Below are 27,811 nucleotides of genomic sequence, written 5' to 3' on the forward strand. Positions count from 1 at the left end.
GGTGTCACAAAGTTCGTGTAAGAAACATTGAAATATAAGCTAATAAGAATATGAAATTCATAACGTGTAACGTAATTTATTGATAATCTCTAGTCAGTTTAGATTTCATGTTTCATACGAACTTTGTGATCACCAACCTGATGGAGGCTGTGAGTGCAGGTGACATTCCAAACCAACGGAAGAACATATGGAGCGGCTGAAGGCCAACTCCCGCCTGACAGATACGACTTTAACCTGAGGACACCGCTGGGGGTATGAACATCAGCTCAGGCCGTCGTAATTTCGATTCCCGTTTGAATTGGACTGGGGATCGATCGGAGGAGAGGTCTGTATACACCTACAAGTCCATCAGATGGTAATTGATACATACCATCAGGTGAGTGATCAGTTGCAATCCATTCAATAAAATAATGTAAAAATATCATTTTATTAATATAATTTATACGTAGTGACATAGTAATGGTGGATTTGCGTGTTCTACAGTGTGTTATATTTGTCACAACAACACTCCAGTACGTTCACACCCTGTATATGACAATTCGACTAGAGCGAGTATAATATAGATTATGCTAAGTTGATATTAACACCCACACCTGTCACGAACTCATCCCGGATGAGTGGGAGCAGCGCTGTATGCCTGAAACAATATATATATATTAACAAATTTATACTAACATTATAAAGCTGAAGAGTTTGTTTGTTTGAACGAGCTAATCTTAGGAACTACTGGTTCGAATTGAAACATTTTTTTGTGTTGGATAGTCTATTTCTGGAGCAAGGCATCATGCCTCTCATACTATATAATTACAGCGCCTTATCACTTCATACTTCAAAGTTCACACAGCTATAAATTAAGCTGCTGTGACTGAAAGTGAGACAAAGGCACCCCACGCGATAAAGTTTATCTCGGTAAAATTTTAAGATGACATGGTGATACAACGACATGACTAGAGTTGATATATCCTAATATTATAAATGTGAAAGTAACTCTGTCTGTCTGTCTCTCTTTGACGACAAAACTACTGAATCTGATTTAAATAGAAATTTAAATCAGGTTCAGTACAAATGATTCGAGTCTCGGACTAGATTGTCATAAATAAATTCAAGCAATGTTCAGTAGCATCAATAGTCAATAAGTGTGCGGATACCGTGAGTGCTGTGTCGCGAACTTTCGTTGAACAATCTAGTGACGGTAGATGAAAAAACTGCTGTCACCTATCTACAAAATTGACATCGCTGTTGCTCCAGTCAGATCGTGACCACGGCTAGTGCCTACCTAGTACCTTTATTTGCCATAAAATTAGTTCGTCTTAAGACCCGGTTAATAATATAAATAATGTATATTAAACAGGTTCAGTATAAATTTAGTACACAGATGGTTTAGACCCTGAGAAAGGACATAGGCTCTTTCTTACTGCGAAAAAGGGTTGTAAGGGGTTGAAAAGGGAGATGAAAGGTTGTATGGAAGTATCGTCATTTTTATAAAGCTTGATTTTAGGCTGTTGATTAAATATAAATAAAAATGTCATTCAAAGTTCATAAAAATTTTACCTTTAAGGTGGTAAAATAAAATAGGGGATGAAAGTTTGTGTGGATATTCATTATTGAAGCTTGAACGGTGAAATTTTTCTCTTTGGCTTTTTTTGGTTAAGGGTACTAAATATATATATATTTGTCAAGGTCATTATTCCTCGCGGGCCAGCTAGTATATATATATATATATATATATATATATATATATATATATATATATATATATATGATATTATAAAGAGCTAGAGTTTATGAGTTTGAATGTACATGTGCTCCTGTAATCAGAATTTGAAAATTCTTTTAGTCTTCGACAGCCCATTTATCGAGGAAGTAATTAACATCACGCTATAACCAATAGGAGCGGCGCTGGAAATAGAAATAGAAAAATAGAAATAATCTTTATTCAAATAAACTCATTACAAGCACTTTTGAATAGTTATATTTTGATTCTACCACTCATTCGGAATGCAGATTCATCACAAGAAGAATAAGCAAGAAACTTGTGTGTTGCTCTTTTGAATAGATATTTTTTTATATAATAATTCCAGGATAACAAGTAAGAGGCATGCTATAATCAACATAGAAATCGCTACGTACTCATTATTAGTGTAATCAGATAATATTGTCAGTGCCATGGATTTTAAGTTTTTTTATAAAAACATTATTATTGTTAACGATTTCTTCAATTTTATAGTAAGCTTGTTTGCAAAGGAAGTGTTTTATATGCCATTTAAATCTTTTTTCAGGGAGATTTATAACAGACTCTGGTATTTTATTGTAATACCTTACGCAATTGCCATAAAACGAATTACTAACTTTAGTTAAACGACATTTAGGTAAAATCAGTTTGTTATTGTTACGTAAGCTTCTATTAGAGTCATCACTAACTCTTTTAAAATTGTCTATATTCTTTCTAGCATACATGATATTTACATAAATGTATTGAGAAGCAACGGTGAGGATATTTGATTCCTCAAAGCACTATTGTAAAGACTCCCTGGAACCCATACTATAAATGGTTTCTGGAATAAATAAAATTGCAAAAACAGGGCAATTTGACGCAAACGAACATCCCTAGGTCAGCTAGTTATTTTATAACTTGTCTATTATGGTCTTTATTCTTATTTAGAGATTCTTTTCTGCTAACATTATTTTCTATTTTCTGTTACACTGGCACGTTGTAAGGTATATAACGAGTTCATTTGTGCAACGCTGACAATGTTCCATTAGTTGTGGCTACGGAGTTCACAGATGTATATTTGGATAGATACCACAATATTAATGATATATTCTTAGAATAGAATAGAACAGAACAGTGCAGAATAGAATAGAATAGAAAAGTATAACAAAAAATTAAATACTCAAATAAACTTTTTAAGCACTTTTAATACGTATTTCTTTTAATTCAAAAAGCCGTTTCAAATTCTTAAGACTATCACAAGAAGACCGAGCGTGTTGCTCTATTAAGTAATTGTTGTAAATTTACATTTTTATGTTGAAATGTGTGAATACAAATTACAAACTAGGAATATATTTTTTATAACTTCTTTTTTTTCCCCTATTAAGCTAGTAGTCAAGGTAAAGCTTTTCGCAATATCATTGTTTATACTTATTTCTCCTTGAATGGCAAAGGATGATGGAAACCACGGAAAATTCATCTAACATTCTACCAAGATTGACTTTGTTTGATGTTGTTTGGGTGGTACCTATGTCTCACTTATCCAGTCGCCAATCAACTTGATTTGAAAGCTATTTCGGTTGAAGAGTAAGATAAGGTAGTGAAATTCCAGGATACATCTTAATCTTCCGAAATGGCAACCGAAGTGGAATGACGGCTTCGGTGGTCTAGCTGTTCAGCACACACCACACACCTTACTTCCGATGGTCGCGGGTTCGATTTCTCGCACGGCACAAACATTTGTATTCATGAGTATGATTGTTTGTATCGGTCTGGGTATTTTCTATGTATAATATATTTATATTTAGTATAATAGTGTATACAACACAGAAAATACCCGTGTAAACACAGATATATACGAAAAAAAAAAATATATACATCTATGTATTTGTATCAGTTATCTAGTACACATAACACAAGCTTTAGCTGGCTTAGTTTGGGTTTAGATGGCGCTGTGTGAATCGTCTTGAGATTATAATATTAGTGGTATCACAGGCTTCACATGATAACGTGAAGTCCGTAGTGCTTACCACTTACCACTATGTTACCACTTACCCAGGTGGACCACCATCTTGTTTGCCATTCGAGTTACATAAAAAGCTTCTTCTAGTTAACTGTACATCCGTGAAAGCTGTCCACAAGTAACCACAACAAATGGAAACGTGTCGATATTGTTTTAGAAAAATTACAGTTTTTCTCGTTAAACTTTTACAAAGAATTCAACAGATAAATTATGTTTAGGGAAAAGGTTTTCTGTCCTATACAGGATAATAAATATGCTGAAAATTGAACACTATTTTAAGAAAAACTAGGGTGCTATACCAACTTAGAAATTGGCAATCACTTGTTTGTGGTAATGGTTTGACATTAAAATTGTTTAAAGGCGTTTAAACCATAAATATATTACTGCAAAATCAAACTAATGGTAGTAACATTTAGATTCCAATATCCTATAAATGCATTTGGTACTTCCATTCATTTAAGACAATAATACTACAATTGCTATCAGAAAAAATAGATGTCATGCCTTAGCATCAGTAATTTCACTGCCAAATCTTATACATCAATTGAAATAGAGCTTAAAAGGCAAGCTGCTTAGAGTACAAAATTGGTGAGACTGAGGTACAAGTACAGACAATTTTCTTATAACAAAGATTTCTGCGACTACATTGGAAACTAATTCTAATCCACTGATATTAGATTCTATTGTTTCTCGCCCTTTAATTGGAACCACCTTTTAATACGTCGTCGGTAATTGTACTATGATATAATTAGGCGTTTTTTTTAGTGAATTATGACGTAATGTTACCGTGACCATCGGAAGTGAGTATCATCACGAATGCTATTTATTTTTTTCAAGTGGCTCCACTGAAAGTCAGCGCTGTAGTGAACGCTGCGGCACCAGCTGAGTGGAAGCATTTTCAGCAGCGAATTATTAGTTTTTAAGTTTTCTTATTTACTCTGTACTATGATGGTGAATAAATTATTATTATTATTATTTCTTTATATATATATTATATACCTCCCTTTGATGGGGTATAGACTGATCATTATGGGTAAAAATCACCAAACAATGATAGTATAAATGATGAATGATGAGGATGGATAATTTTTAAGTGGAAGACAAAAATTTGCGGACTATTCTACAAGTGTTTAATATTACAGCTTTTTGGAGAAGGATGAAAGTAAGTGGGTGAAGTTGTAATATCTTGAGGCTGGTGTGTAGGGATGCTGGGATGACACCTGTGGACGAGATAATAATTGGGAGAGTTTTCACTGTTTCTACCTGCCATTGTATTTTTAGTTCTATTGCCAAATCAGTATATTTAGCAATATTTTCGGTATGTGTTATTATTATTATTATTATTTCTAAACTTAAAAAAAATCTCATCTCCCCTGTTAAGGAGAGGAGATGGCAACTTACCCCCGGCAGAAGCACAGTCGGCCGGGGTTCGAAGCCCCAGGGATAGAAACCGGCGTACAATGAGAATCTAAGAGCACCTTTTTCTACATCTTTCTCGGGAGTGAGCCGCCTCGGAATCCCAACCGTCTGAGATGTTGCTCCAGACTGGTTGGGATAAGACCGTTCACCGATATAACGATTGGAATGATTTCGGTGGACACCACCCCCCACATTTCGGTCACCTCGTGAGCCAGGTCGAGATATTATTATTATTATTATCAGTAAGCACTAGCACATCGCCTTACTTGCAGTAAGGTGGCGATACTACTGAGACCGTCAAAAGATGAGCACGAAGTCAGATCTGTTATCCCAGCGAGGGGGACTAATCAGGAAAAACTTACGATGACTTGCAGAGGGACTGCGTGAAGTGTTTATGATGGTACATTATTGAGAATAATGTGACTATTCCCTATACACAATACCACCCCCAGAGGGGGCTGACAGAGGGGGCGACATCAATATATTTCGTGGAGATACGCAAGAATATTCTGTCTACAGAACTTCAGAAATTGTGTACACCCTTCCCATATTAATGAAGTTGCTAATTTAGTTAAGCACTCATGGGTGTCAAATTATGTAGGTGGCATTTCTAGTTCGAGTAGGGCAACCATTCATTTGGAATGTTACGAATCTCTTGTGTTTTTATGTAACTTGAAAGGTAAATAGCTAGTAGATTATTAATATGGTAATAGCACCATAACGTCGTTAATTTCATTTTCTTAAAAGTGGGAATATTGGGAAACTGTACAGCTTAGTGTGATATAAATAAATAAATAATAATATCCGTGGACAATTCACACAGCATTATCCAGTCCCAAGTTAAGCAGACCTTTTATTACGGGTACTAGACAAGTGATATAAATAAGTAGATGCATTTCCAATACATACATAGATAACACCACTGATCATCTTATTGCTAGCAATGTACCATGTCAGGTTGACCTCCACGTGGTTCCCCCTGGAAACCATCGTGATAAATTCTTGGTGAATTTGTCACGATGGGCTAACTGACCTGACTTCATGCTCATCTTATCATCCTCCACTGGTGCCCCGCCAGCGTAAACCGTTAGCGTAGGTGGGTGCACCATTCCATTATCATCCATAAAAAAAAAAACACCCACACCAATACAAACAATCATATTCTTGAATACAAAAGTTTGCATCGTCCGAGGAATGAAACCTGGAAACATAAGTGTGCGTATATTTAATAATTGATGCTAGGCAATAAATTCTCATCCTTTTAAAAAAACTCTGTCTATCACTTCTGTTATAAGAGTCATGATCATAGTCATACTTGCGACCAGTGTGCTAAACAGCTAGATCACCAAGGCCGTCTCTAACTTATCCTTAAAAAAACTCCGTATACTTCATTAGGGATAAGAGTCCTGATAATATAAATTACTCGTGGGGTGCAAGCCAGGTGGGCATGCCCGTGCCAGAAGCGTAACCTGCGACTACCGGTCAAATAAATAGGAGTGATCCTTAAAATAAAATCTCTGTCTACCCCATCTAGTATAATAGTCATGATTATATGATGATATGACTTAATCGTGGGGTGCAGGCCAGGTGGGCGCGTGCTTGTGAATGGCGGGCCGAACCATGTGTAATCTGAGACACTATTGGTGTGATAACCACTAGATCATCGAGACCGTCAAATAAAATATAATCCTTTAAACAAAATCCCTGTCTATCCCATCTCTTATAAGAGTCATGAAGATATGATGATATGACTTACTCGTGGTGCACGGGCCAGGTAGACGCATGCTCACGACAGCAACATAACCTGCGGCTATCGGTGTACTAAACCGATAGATCACTAAGTTCGTCAGATCACCAAGGTTGTCTATAACTTATCCTTAAAAAACTCCGTATTTGGGAAAAGAGTTTATGATGGTAAGACTTACTCGTGGGGTGCAGGCCAGGTGGGCGCGTGCTTGTGGGTGGCTGCGCGGGCCCTCGCCAGCAGCGTCATCACGGCTCTCTTAGTCGGCGACATGGCGGCCCGCGCGCCGCCCAGCAGCGGCCGCTTGCGGGCCGTGCTCGCAGCCGCCGCCCCACCCGCACCTGACGCACAACAAATCTACATGCGTTTTGTTGAACGCTCTACACATAACATTCTATATACAAACATAATAAAGTAAGATAAAGGAAATAATCTATAGAAACAAATAGTCGCCCAGTGGTCGAAAGTCGACTATAATTAATTTAACATTAAGCAAAACTATAGACAAACAATATTATCAATTTGACCACATACTTTAACAATAAATTATAAAATAAAGATACAGGAAACAGTCAATTATAAATACTAGTGGTCACCTAGTGGTCGAAATTCGACTATAATTAATTTAACATTTAGACTATAGACAAACAATGTTGTCAATTTGACCACAGACTTTTACAATAAATATAGGCGAGCGCAGTCCACGCGCCAGCCGCTTGCGGGCCGTGCTCGCAGCCGCCGACCCACCCGCTCCTGACGTACAACAAATCTACATGCGTTTTATTGAACGCTCTACACATAACATTCTACATACAAACATAATAAAGTAAGATAAAGGAAACAATCTATAGATAGTAATGGTCGCCCAGTGGTCGAAAGTCGACTATAATTAATTTAACATTCAGTAAGTCTATAGACAAACAATGTTGTCAATTTGACCTAGACTTTAACAGTAAATATAGCTCAACAAGCGCTCTACAAACAACATTCATGTTATGTGGCGATTGGGAAAGAAGGTGACGGAGGCCTCAATAGTAACAATAAAGGAAGACACAGGAAATAACAGATACTAGTGGTCGCCCAGTGTTCGAAATCAGACTATAATAAATTTAACATTCAGGAAAACTATAAACAATATTATCAATTTGACCACATATTTTAACAATAAATATAGTCTATAATGTTGGGCGCCTTAAAAACAACATTCATGTTATGTGACGAATGGAAAACAAGGTGACGGAGGCTCTAATGGCAATAGTAGTAATAATAAAGGAAGACACAGGAAACAATATGTAGATACAAGTGGTCGTTCAGTGGTCAAAATTCAACTATAATTAATTTAACATTCAGTAAGACTATAGACAAACAACGTTGTCAATTTGACCATAGATATTAACAATACATATAACCCTGTTGAGCGTTGTACAAACAACATTCATTTTTATATTAATCATTCATTGAAACAAGGTGATCCTGGCCCTTATGGTAACAATTATATTAAGGGAAGATATAAGAAACAGTAAATTATAGATAGTGGTAGTAGCTCATTGGTCAAAATTCGACTATAATTAATTTAATATTCTATAAGACTATAGACAAACAACACTAAACTATTTTCAATTTGACCACAAATTTTAACAATAAACAGAACAAATTTACATGCTGAATCATATAAACTGAATGTTGTATGTAGAGCATATAGAACATTCAGTTTATAGGACGATTGGGAAACAGACCCTAATGGCGTAATAATAATAGATAATGGAAGAAACTTGGTATCATGGCCCATCCTCGATACTAATCACCAGCTTGGCTGTATCACGTGGGAAGTAATAATAATAAAGGAAGATACAAGAAACAGTATCTTATAGATACTAATGGTGACCCAGTGGTGGAAATTCGACTATAATTAATTTAACATTCAGTAAGACTATAGACAAACAATATTAAAGGTAAACAATATTAACGAGCTACAAACAATATTTAATATATGTAATTTAAATGTACAACAAGGTGTCGGCCTAATACTAATAATAATAATAAAGGAAGATACAAGAAACGGTTAACTATAGCTATTAGAAATACTTGGTCAGTGTGACCGATATTTCCAACCGACTATCTTATAATATTGAAGAATTTTGAGGGCATAAAATTAATAAATACATAATAGTAAATAGTCGCATAGTAGTCGAAATTCGACAATAATTAATTTAAATTATAGGACTTAATTATTTGACATTATTCAGAATTATGTTTTCTTTCTTTTTAATAATTTACTTAATTTTTTTATTGGGATGTTTGGGCTATTGTCAGATGTTTGTAGCACCTGTAGCACTGCGACCTACATAGATCTATTGCTCGCCCTTTTTAAAGTTCGCTACCTGGACCCGTCAGGGACAAGAATTGAAGGATATTCTTAGGAGCGATGGTTTTTATCTCCTCGGGAAAGAGTGTAAACATTCCAAAGGAGATATTTCGTTTATGCATGAGTGGGCTACAACCACATAGGATGTGTAGTGGCCTTTCCTCTTCAGTTTGACAGAATTTGCAGATTTTTGTCGTGCATAGGCGTGCGTTTGGCAATATGATTGTTTAAATAAATGTAATATTGAAATTTTATATTAGATTTATATTTGTTCAGTAATTTAGAAGTCCAACGCGGACAAACAACGTGACACGTAATCTATCTTATATATAAAATTCTCGTTTCACAGTTTTCGTTCCATACTCCTCCGAAACGGCTTGACCGATTCCCATGAAATTTTGTGAGCATATTGCGTAGGTCTGAGAATCGGCCAACATCTATTTTTCATCACCCTAAATGTTAGGGGTAGACTACCCTTAATTTTTTTTTTTATTTTAAGGCAATACAACGTTTGCCGGGACAGCTAGTATATATATACATATAAATAAAATTGGAGAGTCGAACAATGAAAAGGGTTCAAAGTTTTAACTTCACATATTAATATATAGATCAATTAGAATTACATTTATATAACTCGTTTTTATGCTTGAAATATTCGCAGTGTACAGAAAAATGAATTTTTAATAGAAAATCCTCGTCACAGGGATCATGTTCAAAGGAAACAATCTAGTACCGACATTTCATTTTTATGGAATGTTGAAATACAAAATGGCGTCTAGACACATCTTCCGTCAAAGAGTTCTCGTTTATTAATGCATAAGCGTATAGCGGACTGGTAATAGATGAATATACATTTATTTTTTGATAATCTATTTGAAACTTCTCTTTTGCTATATTGTATTTCTATGTGTTATTATTTTCGTTTTTATTTATATGAATTTTCTTGATCTTACATTACCATTTTTACAAACATATTTAATACATTTAAGTCTAATAAATATTATAAAATTTTTTGAAATTGTACTGTTATTATTTTATTTTTGTACTTTATAATTCGTATAATATTTTTGAGGCTGTTGTGGCGTAGAAATTGTATTATATTTTAGCAAACAGCCATTTAAACGACTAGTTCAATGTTCCATTTAGTGAAAATTGTATGAAAAAATCAAAATTTATTCTAATAAATAAATTTCTAAATATAAGTATCTAAATACGTTTCTTCACTATGACTGTGTGTGTATGTTTTTCAAAAGCACAAATAGAATATATGTCGCTAGCTACTCATCTCGGCTACATACGAGTGTACATGTATTATATATATAAACCTACCTCTTGAATCACTCTATTTATTTAAAAAAAAACCGCATCAAAATCCGTTGCGAATTTTTAAAAATTTAAAGCATACATAAGGACAGACAGACAGACTGCGACAGCGACTTTGTTTTATACTATGTAATGATTATAATAATAAGATAAGATAAGAAACAGTTCACACAGCATCTATTCCCAAACTAAACAGAGCCTGTGTCATGACTATTATATAACTGATAGAAACACTTAAACACATTTTATAAATACACACATATTTTTGTACAAAGTAATACAAAGCAATACAAACAATTATATAATCATGAATAAAAATGTTTGTATTATGTGAGGAATGAAGAGAAAGCATCACTTTCATCCCTAATAAGGCGGTGTGCTAATTAGCTGTTTTTATTAACGCTGCCGCTTATAGCTTGTACCATTATTACCGCTGCCGCTTATCGCTTGTACCATCATTAAGCATTCTTTATACAAGTTTGTGAGGGCAGTGTTTCTGTCGCTTGAAATCCACAACAATCGCCTGAAAGGTTTTCAATTAAGGCGTCGCGGCTGCGGACGGTTCAATTATTTCACAATAGATGTCTTTTCGTTCGGATATTTCATAATGAATTTTTTTGATTGCTTTCCAATATTACCTGATTGTCGAGTAACGGAGTATCAATACAGGTTTCTGGTTGAATGTTTACTTTTTTGGAGTGTACAGCTATATTTTTACTAGGATGTAGGCATACTGTGTGAACGTATCCGAATTTTTGGTGCTTCACGCTTGATTGGTTTTAATGTATAGAGCTTTGTTAAAAAATATGTTTACGACACGATTTAGTAGTATTTTTTAGTTTCGATCGGTTTTGTAATATAAAGAAATTGCTTTGTTTTTGACAGCTTCTGTGATATACCAGTTTAGCAAAACTTTATTAATTATATCAATTGGCTAGTACCCTAACAAAACTTCTACTTAACTTAGGATTAGATGTCGTTCTGTGAATTGTTGTGTTACTATCATTATTTTGTTTGTACAATATAACTTATGTAATTATTATTTTAAAACCTATTTATCTTAATGTGTTACTGGCAGCTTGTCTACCATTCTTTTTATAAACTTTTTATTTTTTCTATCTATTTTTTATTATTATTTTTTTTCTAACACGGGACAAACGAGCATGCGGCTCACCTGATGGTAAGTGATTACCGCCGCCCATGAGCACCCGCAACACCATGGGCATTGCAAGTACGTTGTCGGCCTTTTAAAAAGGAATAAGCTCTTTTCTTGAAGGTTTCAATATCGTATCGGTTCGGAAATACCATTGCTGGAAGGTGATTCCACAATGTGGTTGTACGAGGCAAAAAGTTTCTAGAAAACCGCACTGTGGAAGACCGCCATTCATCCAGATGATCAGGATGGTATTTCAGTTTCTGGCGGGTGGTACGGTGGTGAAACTCAGCAGCTGGTATTAATCCGAACAATTCCTCAGAAGACTCTCCGTGATATTTACATTATACCTCACTTTTGACTAATTATATATTGTTTTGTTACTTCTCGCTGTGAGCCCTTTTGGGAAGAATACACATTTTTACTAGTATTTGGTTTTTATTAAAATAGTAGTTGTGTTCCCGCTCCAGTAACACCTATTTATCTTAATGTTTATAATATTTGCTACGTAAGTAAATATACATTATTATGATTTTAAACAGATTTAACTTAATTAATTTTATAAATATATTTAAAAGTAAAAGAGAAAAATAGCGAACTATCAATAAATTTCTTGATATCAAAAACAATCTTATTTTTGGGAAACGAAAAACAGCATTCACAGCCTATTGAATAAGCATTAAAGTTGTGTTAAAAAGCGTAAGTTAGTAATTAATTTCCATGCTTAATTCTGGGTCTATATAGAATGTGACGTACCGACCTTGCGTCGCTAGCGCGTGCACAGCGGCCGGTTTCACCCCTCGCAGTGCGGGGTGGGCGTGCAACACACCCCCAAGCACGGGGCTGCTAAGTCCCAATATATCCCCTCCACCTGGTTAGTAAGATTAGAGTTAGTAGTGCTAGGTTTAGTAATGTTATTAAGTTTAATTCAAAGCATTAAATATAAATTATGTTAAAAATATAATAAACTAGCTGTGTGCCGGGATGGACCTGATGCCATTCGTATGAAATTTAAAACTTATGTTCTGATGTACAAGCTCTGTTATTGTAAAGTTTCATCAAAATTCGTTTTGTAGTTTTGCGTGAAAGAGTAACAAACATCTATCAGAAACATCCATCCATCCACCCATCTATCCATTCATACTCTCAAACCTTTCGCGTTTATAATGTTAGTAAGATAAATTATAAGATTTTCGTTACGTATTATAAAATATAATTTCTAAAACTATAATCGGTACCCATAGATATCGTTCAGACCGGAAAAACAGTGGCACCTACCAGATCCAATTCTGCGTTCAAAACATATGTGGGCGACATATACATATAGATAAGGTATGAAGACAATGTATAAAGAACGGTAGGAAAAAACCTATTATATAAACCAGAATAGGTCAAAATTGTTAATTGAAAAATTTCTAAACTTGATAAAGAAAAAAAAGGACAGATAAGTCTAAATATATATATAACTCAAAGGTGACTGACATAGTGATCTATCAACGTACAGCCCAAACCAATGAACGGATCTGACTGAAATTTGGCATGCAGGTAGATGTTATGACGTAGGCATCCGTTAAGAAAGGATTTTGATTAATTCTACCCCCAAGGGGATAAAATAGGGGATGAAAGTTTGTATGAAACTTTGTCAATTTTAAACAGATCGGGCTGAGACCTTGCATGCATAAAGCTACTATGACGTAGGCATCCTCTAAGAAAGGATTTTGATAAATTTCACCCCTAAGGGGATAAATTAACGCGAGCAAAGCCACGGGCAAAAGCTAGTATTTTTATATATTGTAAAATAAGAAATATGTATATGAGTTAAATTCAGCTTATAGGTCTTAACAATATTAAATATTGTCAAACAAAAACGACATCACTTACTAAAACTAGCTGAGTCTGAGTATTTTTTAAACAATTCTAAATTAGAGCTGGTTGGTAGTTTGTTTTTACACGTTTCGAGTTGTAAAATGTAAACTTATAAGGATTATTTAAAAGAGCAACACACAAGTTTCTTGCTCGCTTTTCTTGGAAAAATTTGTTATGACTATTCAAAAGTGCTTAATTTAAGCACTTTTGAATAACAATATTTGTTATAAAAAATTGTTCATTTGATTAAATGATTTTCTGTTATATTCTATTTTATTCTATTCTCGTGCGTAAATTTGCTACGGAAACCTAATTGAGGGATTGTTAAGATTTCACGCAAAAACTACTGGACGGATTTCAATGAAACTTTACAGTAATATAGCTTATGCATCAGAATAACACATAGGCTACATTTTTTATTGAAATTTTGCGCGGGTGAAACACAGGCACAGCTGATCCTTCATATATCCCATGTTTACCATTAACGAAGGCAGGTGCACAATATTTGTCAATAAAAAATCTTATATATAAAATTCTCGTGTCACAGTTTTCGTTTCTATAAATGGCTTGACTGATTCTCATGAAATTTTGTGAGCGTATTGAGTAGGTCTGAGAATCGGCCAACATCTATTTTTCATCCCCCTAAATGTTAAGGGTAGTGAACCCCTAAATTTTTTTTTTTATTTTATGGCAAAACAACGTTTGCCGTGACAGCTAGTATATATATACATGTATAATACATACCTAGTATGGAATTCTGTGTGAGTATATGGTGAGTGGGAGGCTGCTGTAAGACTCCACCGCCGACCAGCACACCATGGTGGGCTCCGGTGTGCCCTGCTGCCAACTGTACGCAAACAGGCAATCATGACGCGAGGTTGGTACCTCTCATTTAATTGACGACCTCGGTGGTCTAGCGGTCTAGCACGCCGCTTTACGACCGATAGTCGCGGGTTCGATTCCTCGCACGGCATAAACATTTGTATTCATGAGTATGATTGTTTGTATCGGTCTGAGTGTTTTCTATGTATAATATGTATGTATGTAAAAAAAAATATGTAGCTATGCTAGCTTAACCTGGGTCTGGATGGCGTTGTGTGAAATATAAAAAAAAATTCTGCTCGAGTTGGTAAGATGTGACAGTGACATCATAGAGTAAGTTAGTTAAGCTTTGAGTATATTTAAACTTAAAAATGAAAAGTTACAATATTTTTGTAAAAGAGCAACAGACAATTGTATTCATTAATATGATCCTTTTTTTTTGGTCTATGTTTTTTGTATTACATTGTTTATAGTACATTCAGGAGAAAAAAAATAGTAATATTATAATTTGACGGTCTTGGTGATCTAGCGGTTTAGCACACCGCCTTCATTCTGATGGTTGCAGGTTCGATTCCTCGCACGGCACAAACACTCGTATTTATGATATATAATATATAATTGTTTGTATCGGTCCGAGTGTTTTCTATGTATATTACGTATATATTTACCAAAATAATATCTATGTATTTATATCACTTGTCTAGTACCTATAATACAAGCTCTGCTTACCGTGGGACTAAATGGCGTGTGTTAATTGTTCAGGGTTATTTATTTATTAAATCTTTAATGCACAAATACACAAATATAAATGCATATGGCAGACTTAATGATTATAGACAATGGCTGCCACTCTCCACAAAATGACATACATTTACATAAAAAAAAAACTATATTACCTGATGATGGGCTGCAGTTAGATGATCAGGTGCCGGAGTCGGTGCCGGGGGAGAAAAATCCCTCGCGTTGGCACCATGGTTTATTGGGATGCCACCAGGAAGTGCGGCTTGGGCTGGCGACGGCTGGACTCCGGTTAACTGCTGTCAGAAAGGTTTCTTTTAGTGTAGAGGGAAACATTCATGCTCATCTGATAGTAGCTTGTGAACAGTTTTATTTAAAACTAGCTTTTACCCGTGGCTCGCGTTAATTATCCTCTTAGGGGTGGTATTTATCAAAATCTTTTCTTAGGGGATGCCTACGTCATAGTACCTTTATGCATGCAAAGTCAACCCGATCAAAGGCAGCGGTTCGGTTTAAAATTGACAAAGTTTTATACAAACTTTCATCCCCTATTTTATCCCCTTGGGGGTAGAATTAATCAAAATCCTTTCTTAGCGGATACCTACGTCATAACATCTACCTGCATGCCAAATTTCAGTCCGATCCGTCCAGTGGTTTGGGCTATGCGTTGATAGATTACTATGTCAGTCATCTTTGTGTTATATAGATAATATCTATTTAAAAGAGCAACACACAAGTTTCTTGCTCATTCTTCTTGTGATGTATTTGCTTTCCGAATGAATGGCAGGATAAAAAAATATGACTATTGAAAAGTGCCTGTATTGAGTTTATTTGAATAAAGATTACTTATATTTTTATTTCCATTTATCGAGGAAGGTTATATACCATCACGGTTTAACCAATACGAGCGGAGTTGCAATGAAAAATGCTGCGAAAATGGGGAAAATGTGAAACAGACGCAATTCAGGTTAGAAAAAATGCACAGTGCATTTGGTCCGGTGCTCTCTGTGTGCGCAAACTAAATCTGAAAAACTACAGATCTAGTTGGACACCTAACTTAAATTAGTTCTAACTTGAAGACTAGAAAGAGTTTTCAGTCTAACTTTATTTGTCATTAAAGTTAAGTTAATAAGGTAGAAGTTTTGCAGGTAGGTACGTGTTTGCAGGTAAGAAATGTTATTGATTTTATTCGACGCTGCAAATACGTAAGGTTATTAAGTCGGTAAGGTAAGGCAAATGACAGCGCGTTGCCGTATTATTATTGCCTATAAGAACTATCCCATCTTTTATATTTGTCCAAAATATACATAAAAAGCTTTTTAATTTCTTAAAAAATTGTTAAATAGTTTCAGGTTTTATTCCAGAAAAAATCGTAAAGATAATGATTTTATAAAAAAATTTAAGTATACTCAGATTTTTGAAAATTTCTATTGATATTTTAATCATAATGAAAAAACCGTATATACCATTGAAAATTAACCATTGTATGTAATATAGTACATAATTTATCGACACTTCACAATATAGCAAAATAGAATAGAAACTAAAAATTTAAAAAATAAGTGACTACAAACTACCAACTAGCACTAATTCGTTAGAGTCAAAATATTGAAAACACAATAATATTCAGTCATATGTACGATAACAGTATCTTACCCTATGTTTTTGTGCGGTGTCGCGTAGTGGCAGTGCTTCCTCACTACCACTCCTGGAGGAATCTGGAGGAGTCAGCCTCCTCTGCTCGTTCTGTGACGACAGTATCTGCATCTCCAGCATTTGTTCTTGTCGTATATCGTCATTGTAGTCCTGTAACAAATATATTATATTTAACCAACTTCAAAATCAGATTATCTAATCTACTAAAATGCAATTTGTTCATAATTCTCGAATTTTTAGACATATTTATTATATCATTGCAAATAATCTTATGGAAAGTAGTTATAACCTCGGACATATGTTGAAAGGTTGTGGGTTTAATTTGGGCTAAAAACTTTATAATGATTTATATTTTTAATAAATATTTTTCTTTCTTTCTTTCTTCTTTCTATTTTTGACTGACTCTCCGGTGATGGAGAAGTCATGAATTATTATAATTGTACCAAACTATTTTGAATACCAACTAGTAAATTTAGTCTAATACAATGTTTTAAATATATGTGTACCAGACCAATATATCCTTCATCGGATATAAAATGTTTTATTGCTATATTTATATAACCACAATTGCAGGAAACAAACTTGCGTTCGAAATTGATTTAGAGCGATTGTAGTCAGCATTCTCTAACATCTAACTCATGTTTGTGGAACAACTCGTAAATATAAGTGGAAATCATTTATACGATCTCTTAAACGACGCTTTACGAGATCAATTTCTCACAATGTATGTTACGAATACTTACTGTATTCGTAACATACATTGTGTAGTTTTCTAGTATTATTGTAACAGTAATACGGTAGATGGAATTGAGTAAGCGATGTATGTTCAAATCAAAAATTATTTACTCAAGTAGGATATTTTAGCCTCAAATTTTTTGTCTTATTATTTTTTTCTAAGATTCAATTGAGAAGAACTGGTAAGAAACTGAAATGACTTTTTTTAATTGAATTATTTTTTCTCGTATTCCCTAGATTTAATTGAGAACTGGTAAGAAATTCACATGAATTTCTTTTTTTCTATTCCTTCGTTTACATTGAGTCTGTAGATGTTAATTTAATGGTAGTTCCTGTATATCCTTTGATATCATATTGTAATTTTTTATACTCATTCCTATAAACCGGAAGTTAATATTCTCTTTGACAGTTATTCAGAGTTCATAATTAATCTCAAAAGTTCCTTGTCACATCACAACGGTATTTATTAATTTCATTAATATTTATATACATATTATTATATAACTAGTATTTACATAACCTACAACTAAGAACCTAAAATAAAAAGCTTAAAAAAAAAATAATATGATGACTAAAATATATTATTAAAAGGGGTCCCTTTAGGCAACGTTCCGAAGATACTGGCAGCGTTCCCTCTTTGAATAGCTAGACTAATTCTTTGTCCAAGGTAGCTGCCAGCTCTTCGGTCTTCTGTGATGTCGACTAACCTTTTCGTTATTTCTTTGAAAGGTCTTCTAACGGTATTATATGTATGTTTTATTGCGTTATTACACAGTACACATACATGTACTCTACTGTGTATTCATGAGTATAAATGTTTGTATATATTTGTCTGAGTATTTTCTATATATATATATGTATTTACAAAAAAGTGCATCTATGTTTTTATATAATTTGTCTAGTATCCAAAACACAAGCTCTGCTGGCCATAACACAAGCTCTGGCTTAGCTTGGCACTAGATGGCGCTGTGTAAATTGTCAAAATTGTGTAAAAAATTATTAGATATGGCTATAATAATTGAGGCCGTACGAAGTCGGGGTATGTCTCAAGTTATGGATAAGAAGAGTAATGTATGCACAGACTTGGAACTTGGGTATACAAGTAAACTTGACACGTATTTCAGAAGTAACACATAAATATTTGGCAGGCAAATAGGGTTGCCAGATGTATAAATAATAAAAAATTATATTCGTAGAAAATCATATTCATGAATACAAATGTTTGTATAGTGTAGTAACCAAACCCAATGAAAGACGGTTTGACTAGAAGCCGTCAAAATAAAATCATCATCATTTCAGCTCGGAAGACATCCACTGATGAACAAAGGCCTCCCCCAAAATTCTCCACGACGATCGGTTCTGCGCTGCCAATGCTTTCCAGTGATCTTGCCTAGATCGTCGGTCAAAATTGTCGGAGGTCTGTCCATGCTGCGTCTTCCGGTCTGTGGTCGCCACTCGACGGTCGTACTGCTCCAACGGCCATCTGTACTACGAGCTATGTGCCTTGCCCATTGCCACTTCAATTTCGCAATTCATCGGGCTTTGTCGGTCACTATGGTTCTTCCATGAATTTCCTCATTTCTGAAATGATCACGCAGAGAATCCCCTCTCCAATCGATCACCCGTCCAATTCAAATGGGGATCGAAATTACGACGGCCTGAGGTTAGGTTCGAACCCCAAGCAATGCCTTCAGACTAAAGTTATATCCATCAGGCGAGAGTTGGCCTTCAACCGTTCCATAAGTCCTTCCGTGGGTTTGGAATGTCATCTGCACTCGCCCCCTATCGTCCGGTGAAACTGTAAAAGCCAGCTGCGGTCAACAGCATTAGAGCAGTCCGAAAATAAAGCAGAGAAACTCCAAGCAAGTCCTCTATTGACCTCTGAGTGATTTTGAGCTTATTTATGAGGGCCAAAGTTAGCGACACGTCTCTGTGCCGTAAATCATCACTGGCTACACAACAAAATGTATTTTGTTGTGTTGCCAGTGATGATTTGAAGAAAATATTGAGCAGGATTTTACCATTTCTTCAAACAGCTAGTAACCCTATCAAAAAGAGACTCGATATGCGACCTCTGTGTGAAGAGCTAACCTAATCGAATTGGCTGGAATATTTATCCTCGCATCTTCTATAAGTATTACGTACAAAGTGCCGACTAGCCTTCTATGTTACGTCTCCTCTGAGTATTTGTACAGACAATTTCCGTATATTTACGACCAGTTATGTTACAAAGTTAGCAGTAAAAAAGCTTTATAGACTTTCGACCGACTTGAGAATGGAAGAGGTTCGTGATAGCACAGATAATATAATATTACATAGTGATAGTATTGTTTTTTAGGTATTATAGATCATGGGTTATCTATACTGTTTCTGAATTTATCGAGGTAGATTTTGTGTTAAGTCGTGTGCCTCTATCATACCAATTTTACAGCCTTAGTTCGGAGATCGCGGTTCGATTTCATGCGCGGTACAAATATTTATTCATGAGTATGATTATTTGTATAGGTCTAGGTGTTTTCAATGTATATTATGTATGTATTTACAAAAAAAAAAGTATATATTTATTTATATCAGTAGTATAGTTTCCCATAACACAAGATCTGCTTACCTTGGGCCTAGATGGCGTTGTGTCAATTGTCGAAGGATATTAATACGTGAAACTATTTAAATTAAGAAACATAAAAAAAATTGCTAGAGTAATGTTTGAAATAGTTTTATTTGCTTCGTAATTCTAATGCCTACAGTTCATATTGTATTTGACAGTTCAACAAATGTCTACATAAAAAAGCTTTGTGAAAGTTTTCTTTAGCCTTAAAAGAGGAGAACGCTTATGAAATTTCGTTCATCAAACTCCGCGATACTGCGCCATTAACTTTAGATAACCCGAAATGCTGTTGACCCCATCAAACTTTAGAGCATGTTTTAATTTTAAAATATTCCTTAATAAAAACGTAAAGTTACAACGTTAACTGTACTATATCTATAGTTATAAATAAAATTGTATATACATATATATATATACTGTTTGTAGTATTGAAATAACCGTTTTTCTACATGGATATGAATACATACACCAAAATATTTTTTTTTACAATTTTTGTCTATCTGTCTGTTTGTTCCGGCAAATCACTGAAATGGCTGACCGATTTTGACGGTATTTTTTTGGCAGGTAGCCGATGTAATAAAAAGTAACTCAGGCTAATTTTATTTTAGAAAAAAATCTTCATTTTAAAAAAAATTAATTAAATTCTACACGGACGAAGTCGCGGGTACAGCCAATATATTATATAAAGAAAGAGAAAAGAAAGATTATACTTACATGAAAAATATATAATAATAATAATCTCAGGACAATTCACGCGGCGCCATCTAGACCCAAGTTAAGCTAGCTAAAGCTTGTGTTATGGTTACTAGACAACTGATATATTAATTAGATTTTTTTGTAAGTACATACATAATATATGTATATAGAAAACACTACAAATGTTAGCACACACAAATATAGATTTTGTTTTCGCAAATACATACATATTCAATCGATTTCTGTTCTTACCTAATGTATTACCTAATTGTTAGGTGGTAGAGAATGCCATATGGCATTAAGCTCGCCAAATTGTACAAATTTTAAGTGCAATAATATTGAATTTTTTCGATGATAAATTTGATGAAATGTTATATTAGTCTTATATTATTGTACATATACTTAAGTTGTAGTTTTTATATTATTGTGACATCATTCTTTTTTTTATTATTGTTTAACATTTAAATTTAATATTTTATTGTAGCATTTAAGTATTGTATGCCATATAGGCTAAACATGTCGGACAAATTCCTTCTATATGTATATCATCTCCTTATTTAATCACGCATGTTTTACAAATAAAGAATTTTGAATGTTGAATAAAAGAATAAATAAATATTATATATAGAAAACACCCAGACGAAATTACTATCTCTAGGGTGTGGAGCATACGTTTGGAAAACACCCAGACGAAAATCCCACCTCTAGGGTGCGGAGCGCACGTTTGGAAAACACCCAGACTAAAATACCATCTTTAGGGTGTGGGGCCCACGTTTGGAAAACACCCAGACGAAAATCCTATCTCTAGGGTGTGGGGCCCACGTTTGGAAAACACCCAGACGAAAATCCCATCCCTAGGGTGTGGGGCGCACGTTTGGAAAACACCCAGACGAATATCTCACCTGTGGGGCGTGGTTGGAAAACACTGGGCTAAAATGTCCTACATGAATAAATATTTTTGATTTTGTCACACACACAAATAATCATATATATATTAATAAATAAATTAAAATAATACCTATAACTTCAGAAACCTTCACTCAGGCATAAGTAGGTGCTTACTATAAATTCTATTTCATTTTAAAACACCATAAAATAAACTCATTCAATTCAAAGTACATTTTGCATAGAGTTGCCAACCGTCCTGTTTTCTCAGGACACGTCTTAGTTTTTGAAGTGTCCTGGGAAGTCCTGAATAGTTATTCGCCAGCGTTCTGGATTTTTAAAATATGCGCACCTCTTAATTACTGATTTCACCAGTATAATTTTATCAAATACTTTTTATTAAAAACCTGATTATATTACTTACTTGAATTTTACTACATATTAATATAACTATTGCCACACTATTACTGCGTTCTGTTTTTGAACTGGATAGTCCTGGTTTTTTAAATTTGGGGTTGGCAACCCTAATTTTGCATGAACATTGCAAATTTTATTACAAATACAGGTTTAGCGTGTTCATATGATATTTCCGGTGCGTAATTAGAAAATATATTTCAGCTTACATAAGGGTTCGCGCCCACTTGTAAAGGGCTTACAGTTAGTTTTCAGTTTTCATAAATTATTCATTAGTATTTATTTGTACTCTTTACTAGCAATTCGCCCTGGCTTCGCACGGACCCAATTATTAAGGTTCTTAATTTGTTAACCACGTTGACGGACATTTGCATCTATAGCCGTCAAAGCGAAGTTCACTGTATGGCATGACGGAAATAGCTGTAAAATGAAACAGTCTTTTTTTATAACACAGGGGATAAACGAGCATGCGGTTCACCTGATGGTAAGTGATTACCGCCGCCCAAGAGCACCCGCAATACCAGGGGAATTGCAAGTACGTTGTCGGCTTTTTAAAAAGGTATAATCTCTTTTTTGAAGGTTTCAATATCGTATCGGTTCGGAAATACCATTGCTGGAAGGTAATTCCATAATGTGGTTGTGCGTGGCAAAAATTTTCTAGAAAACCGCATTGTAGTCTAGTTCTAGTATTAATCCGAACAATTCCTTAGAACACTTTCCGTGACATATGCGGTAGAAAATGCACAGAGATGTAATATCTCGCCGTAGAGCCAATGGGTCAAGTCTGTCACAAAGACGTTGATTACTAATGATTTTGGCTGCTCGGTTCTGAATGCGGTTATATGTAAGTAGCTGGTTGTTTTTGGACACTTCATTATACCGGCACAAATGTGCCTTTACCGGCGTACAAGAATAAGCCGACATCGTCGACATCGACAGGGAATTCATTCCCACACGCTGGAACAGAAGTGGTCTCGAACAGCGCGGTTTCAGAAGAGCTTCCTCCCGCGTACACTTAGGTTGTTGAACTTCCTGCCGAGGTTTTCTCACGAGACTACAGCATGGGTTCTTCAAGTAGGGTATATTAAGGTTTTTTAAGGGTCGACAATGCGCACGTGACACCCGTGGTGTTTCAGGCGTCCATAGGCTACGATAACCATTTACCATCAGATGGGCCGTATGCCTGTTTGCCACCATAGTAGTATAAAAAAAAGTCTAGTGCCTTGTTTTGGAAACAGTTTTTTAGTTTGAATTTTGTTTTCCACCTGTTACACGACTTGCAGCTTCAGTACGCACGTGGTTGCGAAGGGAGTACTGCGATTGTGTTTTCTTTGAAATTGTGTCACAATTAATTTTATTTAAGCAGAAAAAGTTAAACTGTACTTCTAATACTCTAAAAATTACATAAACATGTTACTTACATAAGTCTCAACATGACATTCTGTCTCTGTCCTTAATAGTTCATTATAATGACCTGTATGAAGGACATCCAGTTACATTGACGACCTCGGTGGCCTAGCAGTCTAGCACACCGCTTTACGTCCGATGGTCGTGGGTTCGATTCCTCGCACGGCACAAACATTTGTATTCATGAGTATGATTGTTTGTATCGGTCTGGGTGATTTCTATGTATATTGTGTATATATTTAGGAAAAAAATATCTATGTATTTGTATCAGTTATCTAGTACCTGTAACACGAGCTTTAGATAGCTTAACTTGGGACTAGATGGCGCTGTGGGAATTATCCTGAGATTATTATTATTATTCTTTAGGTGAAAATTTAGTTTAAAGTTTTAATTATTATGAAACAAAGAATGAGAGAGTCTTAAGTTTTTGGCATTGTATATTTTCTGTATTGTTTTTTCTATTGCTGTGTCAAATAAGAATTATATAGCTAAGGATTGGTAAGTTATTTATTTATTTTACCCTACAATATAGCCGTTGCTAGCCGTATTAATTTACAGTTATTCTAGCCTTATTTATTGGTCAAGTGAAAGAGGTCCTTAAGAGCATAAAAGTCTAGAAATATTGTCAAATATTAGCATGTGACAATATTTCTTTAGGTTTTATATTTGGTCTGGAATGGTAAGTACGTAAATTTACCCCATTTAGAATAACAATAGTTTTTTTTACTACTACGGTGGCAAACAAGCATACGGCTCATCTGATGGTAAATGTTTACCGTAGCCTATGGAAGCTTTAGACTTTAGCGTCTGTATATAGGTCTAAACCCTTAAAAACCTTAATACACCATTCTTAAAAAACCCCATGCTGTAGTCTCGTGAGATAATCTCGGCAGGTAGTTCATTCCACAATCTAAGTGTATTAATTGTAATAATAGTGAAGGTAATAAAATAATAAATAGTAATAATAATCTTAGGACAATTAACACAGTCTCAAGTTAGCTAAAGCTTGTGTTATAGGTACTAGATAACTGATACAAGTACATAGATATTTTTTTTCGTAAATACATACATAATATTATGCAAAGAAAACGCCCAAACTGATACAAATAATCATACTCATGAATAAAAATGTTTGTGTCGTGCGAGGAATCGAACCAGCGACCGTTGGAAGTAAGGCGGTGTGCTAAACCGGTAGACCACCGAGTCAAAGGCTATATCTACACGGATATTAGAAGGGTGAAGTGTTACTCTAGAACAGTGTTTCCCAACGTGGGCCCCACGCCCTAAAAATAATCTTAATCTTAATAATATCACACACGCGATAGTTTGTGAGTATGGATGTTTGTTACTCTTTCACGCAAAAACTACTGAGCGTATTTTGATGAAATTTTACAGTAATATAGCTTATACATCAGAATAACACATAGGCTGTAAATTTTACGCGAGTGAAACTGAGCTAGTAAGAATATAAGAAAGCTTGCCATAAAAATTTTAGAAAGGCTACGGTGGTTTCTGAGCCGTATGCTGGATTGCTATCATTGTTGAAAACAATAGTTTATTTGGACCGTGGTAATCTCGCGATAATCTAAAGAAAATAATAAGTATTATTCTATTATTGTCTTTCGTATAGGATTGTGCAAACTACGTATTTTCATCAAGACACCCATACAGTCCACCGATCCATTACCGATTTTGATTTGGACTTTTTTGGTAGGTAGCTGATGTAATAAGGAGTAACTTAAACTACTTTTATTTTAGAAAAATTCTTTTAATTTAGTAAAATAAAGTTAAATTCCACGCTGACGAAGTCGCGGATACAGCTAGTATAATATAAAATTAAAGAAATATCTATACATAGTAATTATTACTGTTATTGTTAGTAAGTGGACTAATGATCCTATAGCTAGCAATGTACCATGTCCGGTTAACTTCCACTCTGTTCCCCCTGGAAACTATCCTGATAAATTCTTGGAGAATTTGCCGCAATGGCTAACTGGCTGACCGCATATACATCATATCATTCTCCACTGGTGCCAAGCCAGAGTAAACCGTTAGCGCAGGCGGGTACACCGTCCTATTATCATTTATTAAAAAAAAACTACTATCTAGGAAGACTTTATAACATTAAAACTACGAGTAATAACAGCGAAGCATTAATGAAAGATGTTGCAGAAAAATTGAGAGAATTTATTCCTTCTCCCTCTCTCTTATGTGACGCAGACGAACTTGCAAGAGTCAGCTATAGTTTATAATATTTTATTAAGAGTAATTTATAACGAAATTGTTCAGATGCAACTTCTGTTACGAGCTATAAATATCTGATATTATAATCTAAATTCCTTGACTCCATGTTTCTTGTCTTCGCATCTTTGTGATCCTTAAAAGTGTTCTTAGGAAATTCAGTCATAAACACATCGGCAGTAAAGTTTAAATTGGTTTAGCAGACGTTAACTTTATAGTCTAGGAGATCGATTGCCTAAAGCAACATCAAGCTTTTACGAGGATGTCAGGTGGCAGTTTTATGATAGTTCCATAGATTTTCATCGGTTTTTAATAGAATTTTACATTATAGTGCTGTTCATCTAATTATATTGCGAGATTCATTGGTCTTTTGTAGAAAATACCTATGTTTTTATAGCGTTCATAATATTTGTTGTTTTTTTCCGAGTGACTAATATTTTTGGTTGTAACTATAATAACTCACGACAATTCACATGTGCCATCTAGTTCAAAGTTAAGAAGAGCTTGTGGATACTAAGTTACTGATAGACTTACCTAAGATTTTTTTTTGTAAATACATTTATACTAATATTATAAAGCTGAAGAGTTTGTTTGTTTGAACGCACTAATCTCAGGAACTACTGGTTCGAATTAAAAAAATGTTTTTGTTGATTTTGGATAGTCTATTTGTCGACGTTGTATCAAAGCGGGTCCTTTTTAGTAATTATTTTTAGTATATTGGTTTCTATATAAGTGTGGATTAGGCGCTATATAAGATTACGCTACGACCAATAGAAGAGAAGCATCAGTGAAAAATGTTGCAAAACAGGGAAAATTATTCATATTTGAGGCTTCTATTGCGTGCACTGCGTAAAGGGTTCAAGTTACTCAAAAATATGTATGAAAGAATTATTCCTCTTTAAATAATCTTTGATAGTATTTTTGACAACCACACGAACGAAGTCGCGAGCACATCTAGTATATCATATACATAGAAAACACCCAGATAAATACAAACGATCATACTCATTAATTCAAATTTTTGTACGCTCCTAGGAATTGAACCCGCGACCAGCGGTGTAATAAGGCGGTGAGCTAAACCGCTAGATCACCGGAGTCATTGTATTTTGTATGCGCATGTATATATAGAAATTAGTCTGTATCTTCATTTTATTTCAATGAGATCATCGTGGTTTACGACTGTAACATAAACCTAAAAGTTTGTAAGTTCAAATCTGTACAACAAAAGAAAAATACTAATTACATAAAAAAACTTGTTTGAAGTCGGTTAAATTTGCACCTGAACGGCATAGTATCTTTTTATCTTCACGCTTAGCTAATAAGGAATAGGCAGCAACAGCTGCAACGGTGGGTTTTGGCACAGATATTACATTAATAGTGGAAATATTCCAACCTGGTTACGCGAATTTAAGCTTAAAGCACGTTAAAATAGAGTACAATTTTGAGGTTCGTTTGTTAATAGTTTTTGCACTATAATTTAGGTACGTTGTTATCAGATTGCTTGAGTAATTATATATTGCTTAGACAGACTTATGTCGACAATATATCATAGGTCCGACTTATATTTATAGCAAAGAGAGTGTGAAACTGTATATGACTCTACCCAATAGACTGAACTACTGAAGTTATTTATAAAATACTAGCTGACTCCGCAAACATTGTTTTGATATATAAATTAATATCGCTATTAAAAATAGGGGTTGCTGATTGAAGGGTGAATATTTGGGTTGTATGTATTTTTATTGCGACATTGTAAAAAAATAAATAGTAATATATTATCCGTATAAAAAAAGTAAAATGTTAGAGGTGGATAACCATTATTACTTAGGGGTATGAAAAATTAATAGTAGCAGATTCTCAGACCTACTCAATATGCATATAAAAATCGTCAGGCAATCGGACGTTACGGGGGAGTATGGTAACTAACATAGTGACACGAAAATTTTATATATAAGATTTCTGTATTTGATACGTTAAATATTATTGTTTTAGAGAAGAAAATTAGAAA

At 34.6% G+C, this 27,811-nt stretch overlaps 1 protein-coding gene across 1 annotated transcript in view; it reads right to left on the minus strand.

Annotated features, from left to right (window-relative positions):
- Positions 1–476: 476 nt before the first annotated feature.
- Positions 477–27,811, minus strand: part of LOC131849718 (KH domain-containing, RNA-binding, signal transduction-associated protein 2) — a 125,155-nt gene continuing 97,820 nt past the window's right edge. The window contains exons 6-11 of the mRNA XM_059199833.1: positions 16,821–16,970; positions 15,323–15,460; positions 14,349–14,451; positions 12,499–12,609; positions 7,079–7,238; positions 477–637 (exon numbers count right to left, since the gene is read on the minus strand). Of these exons, the coding sequence (XP_059055816.1) occupies positions 565–637; positions 7,079–7,238; positions 12,499–12,609; positions 14,349–14,451; positions 15,323–15,460; positions 16,821–16,970 (735 nt within the window). The 3' untranslated portion in view covers positions 477–564. The remainder of the gene's footprint in view (positions 638–7,078; positions 7,239–12,498; positions 12,610–14,348; positions 14,452–15,322; positions 15,461–16,820; positions 16,971–27,811) is intronic.

The sequence above is a fragment of the Achroia grisella genome, unplaced genomic scaffold (genome assembly GCF_030625045.1).
Source record: "Achroia grisella isolate CSIRO2021 unplaced genomic scaffold, CSIRO_AGI_Agris_v1 utg660, whole genome shotgun sequence".
Classification (NCBI taxonomy): domain Eukaryota; kingdom Metazoa; phylum Arthropoda; class Insecta; order Lepidoptera; family Pyralidae; genus Achroia; species Achroia grisella.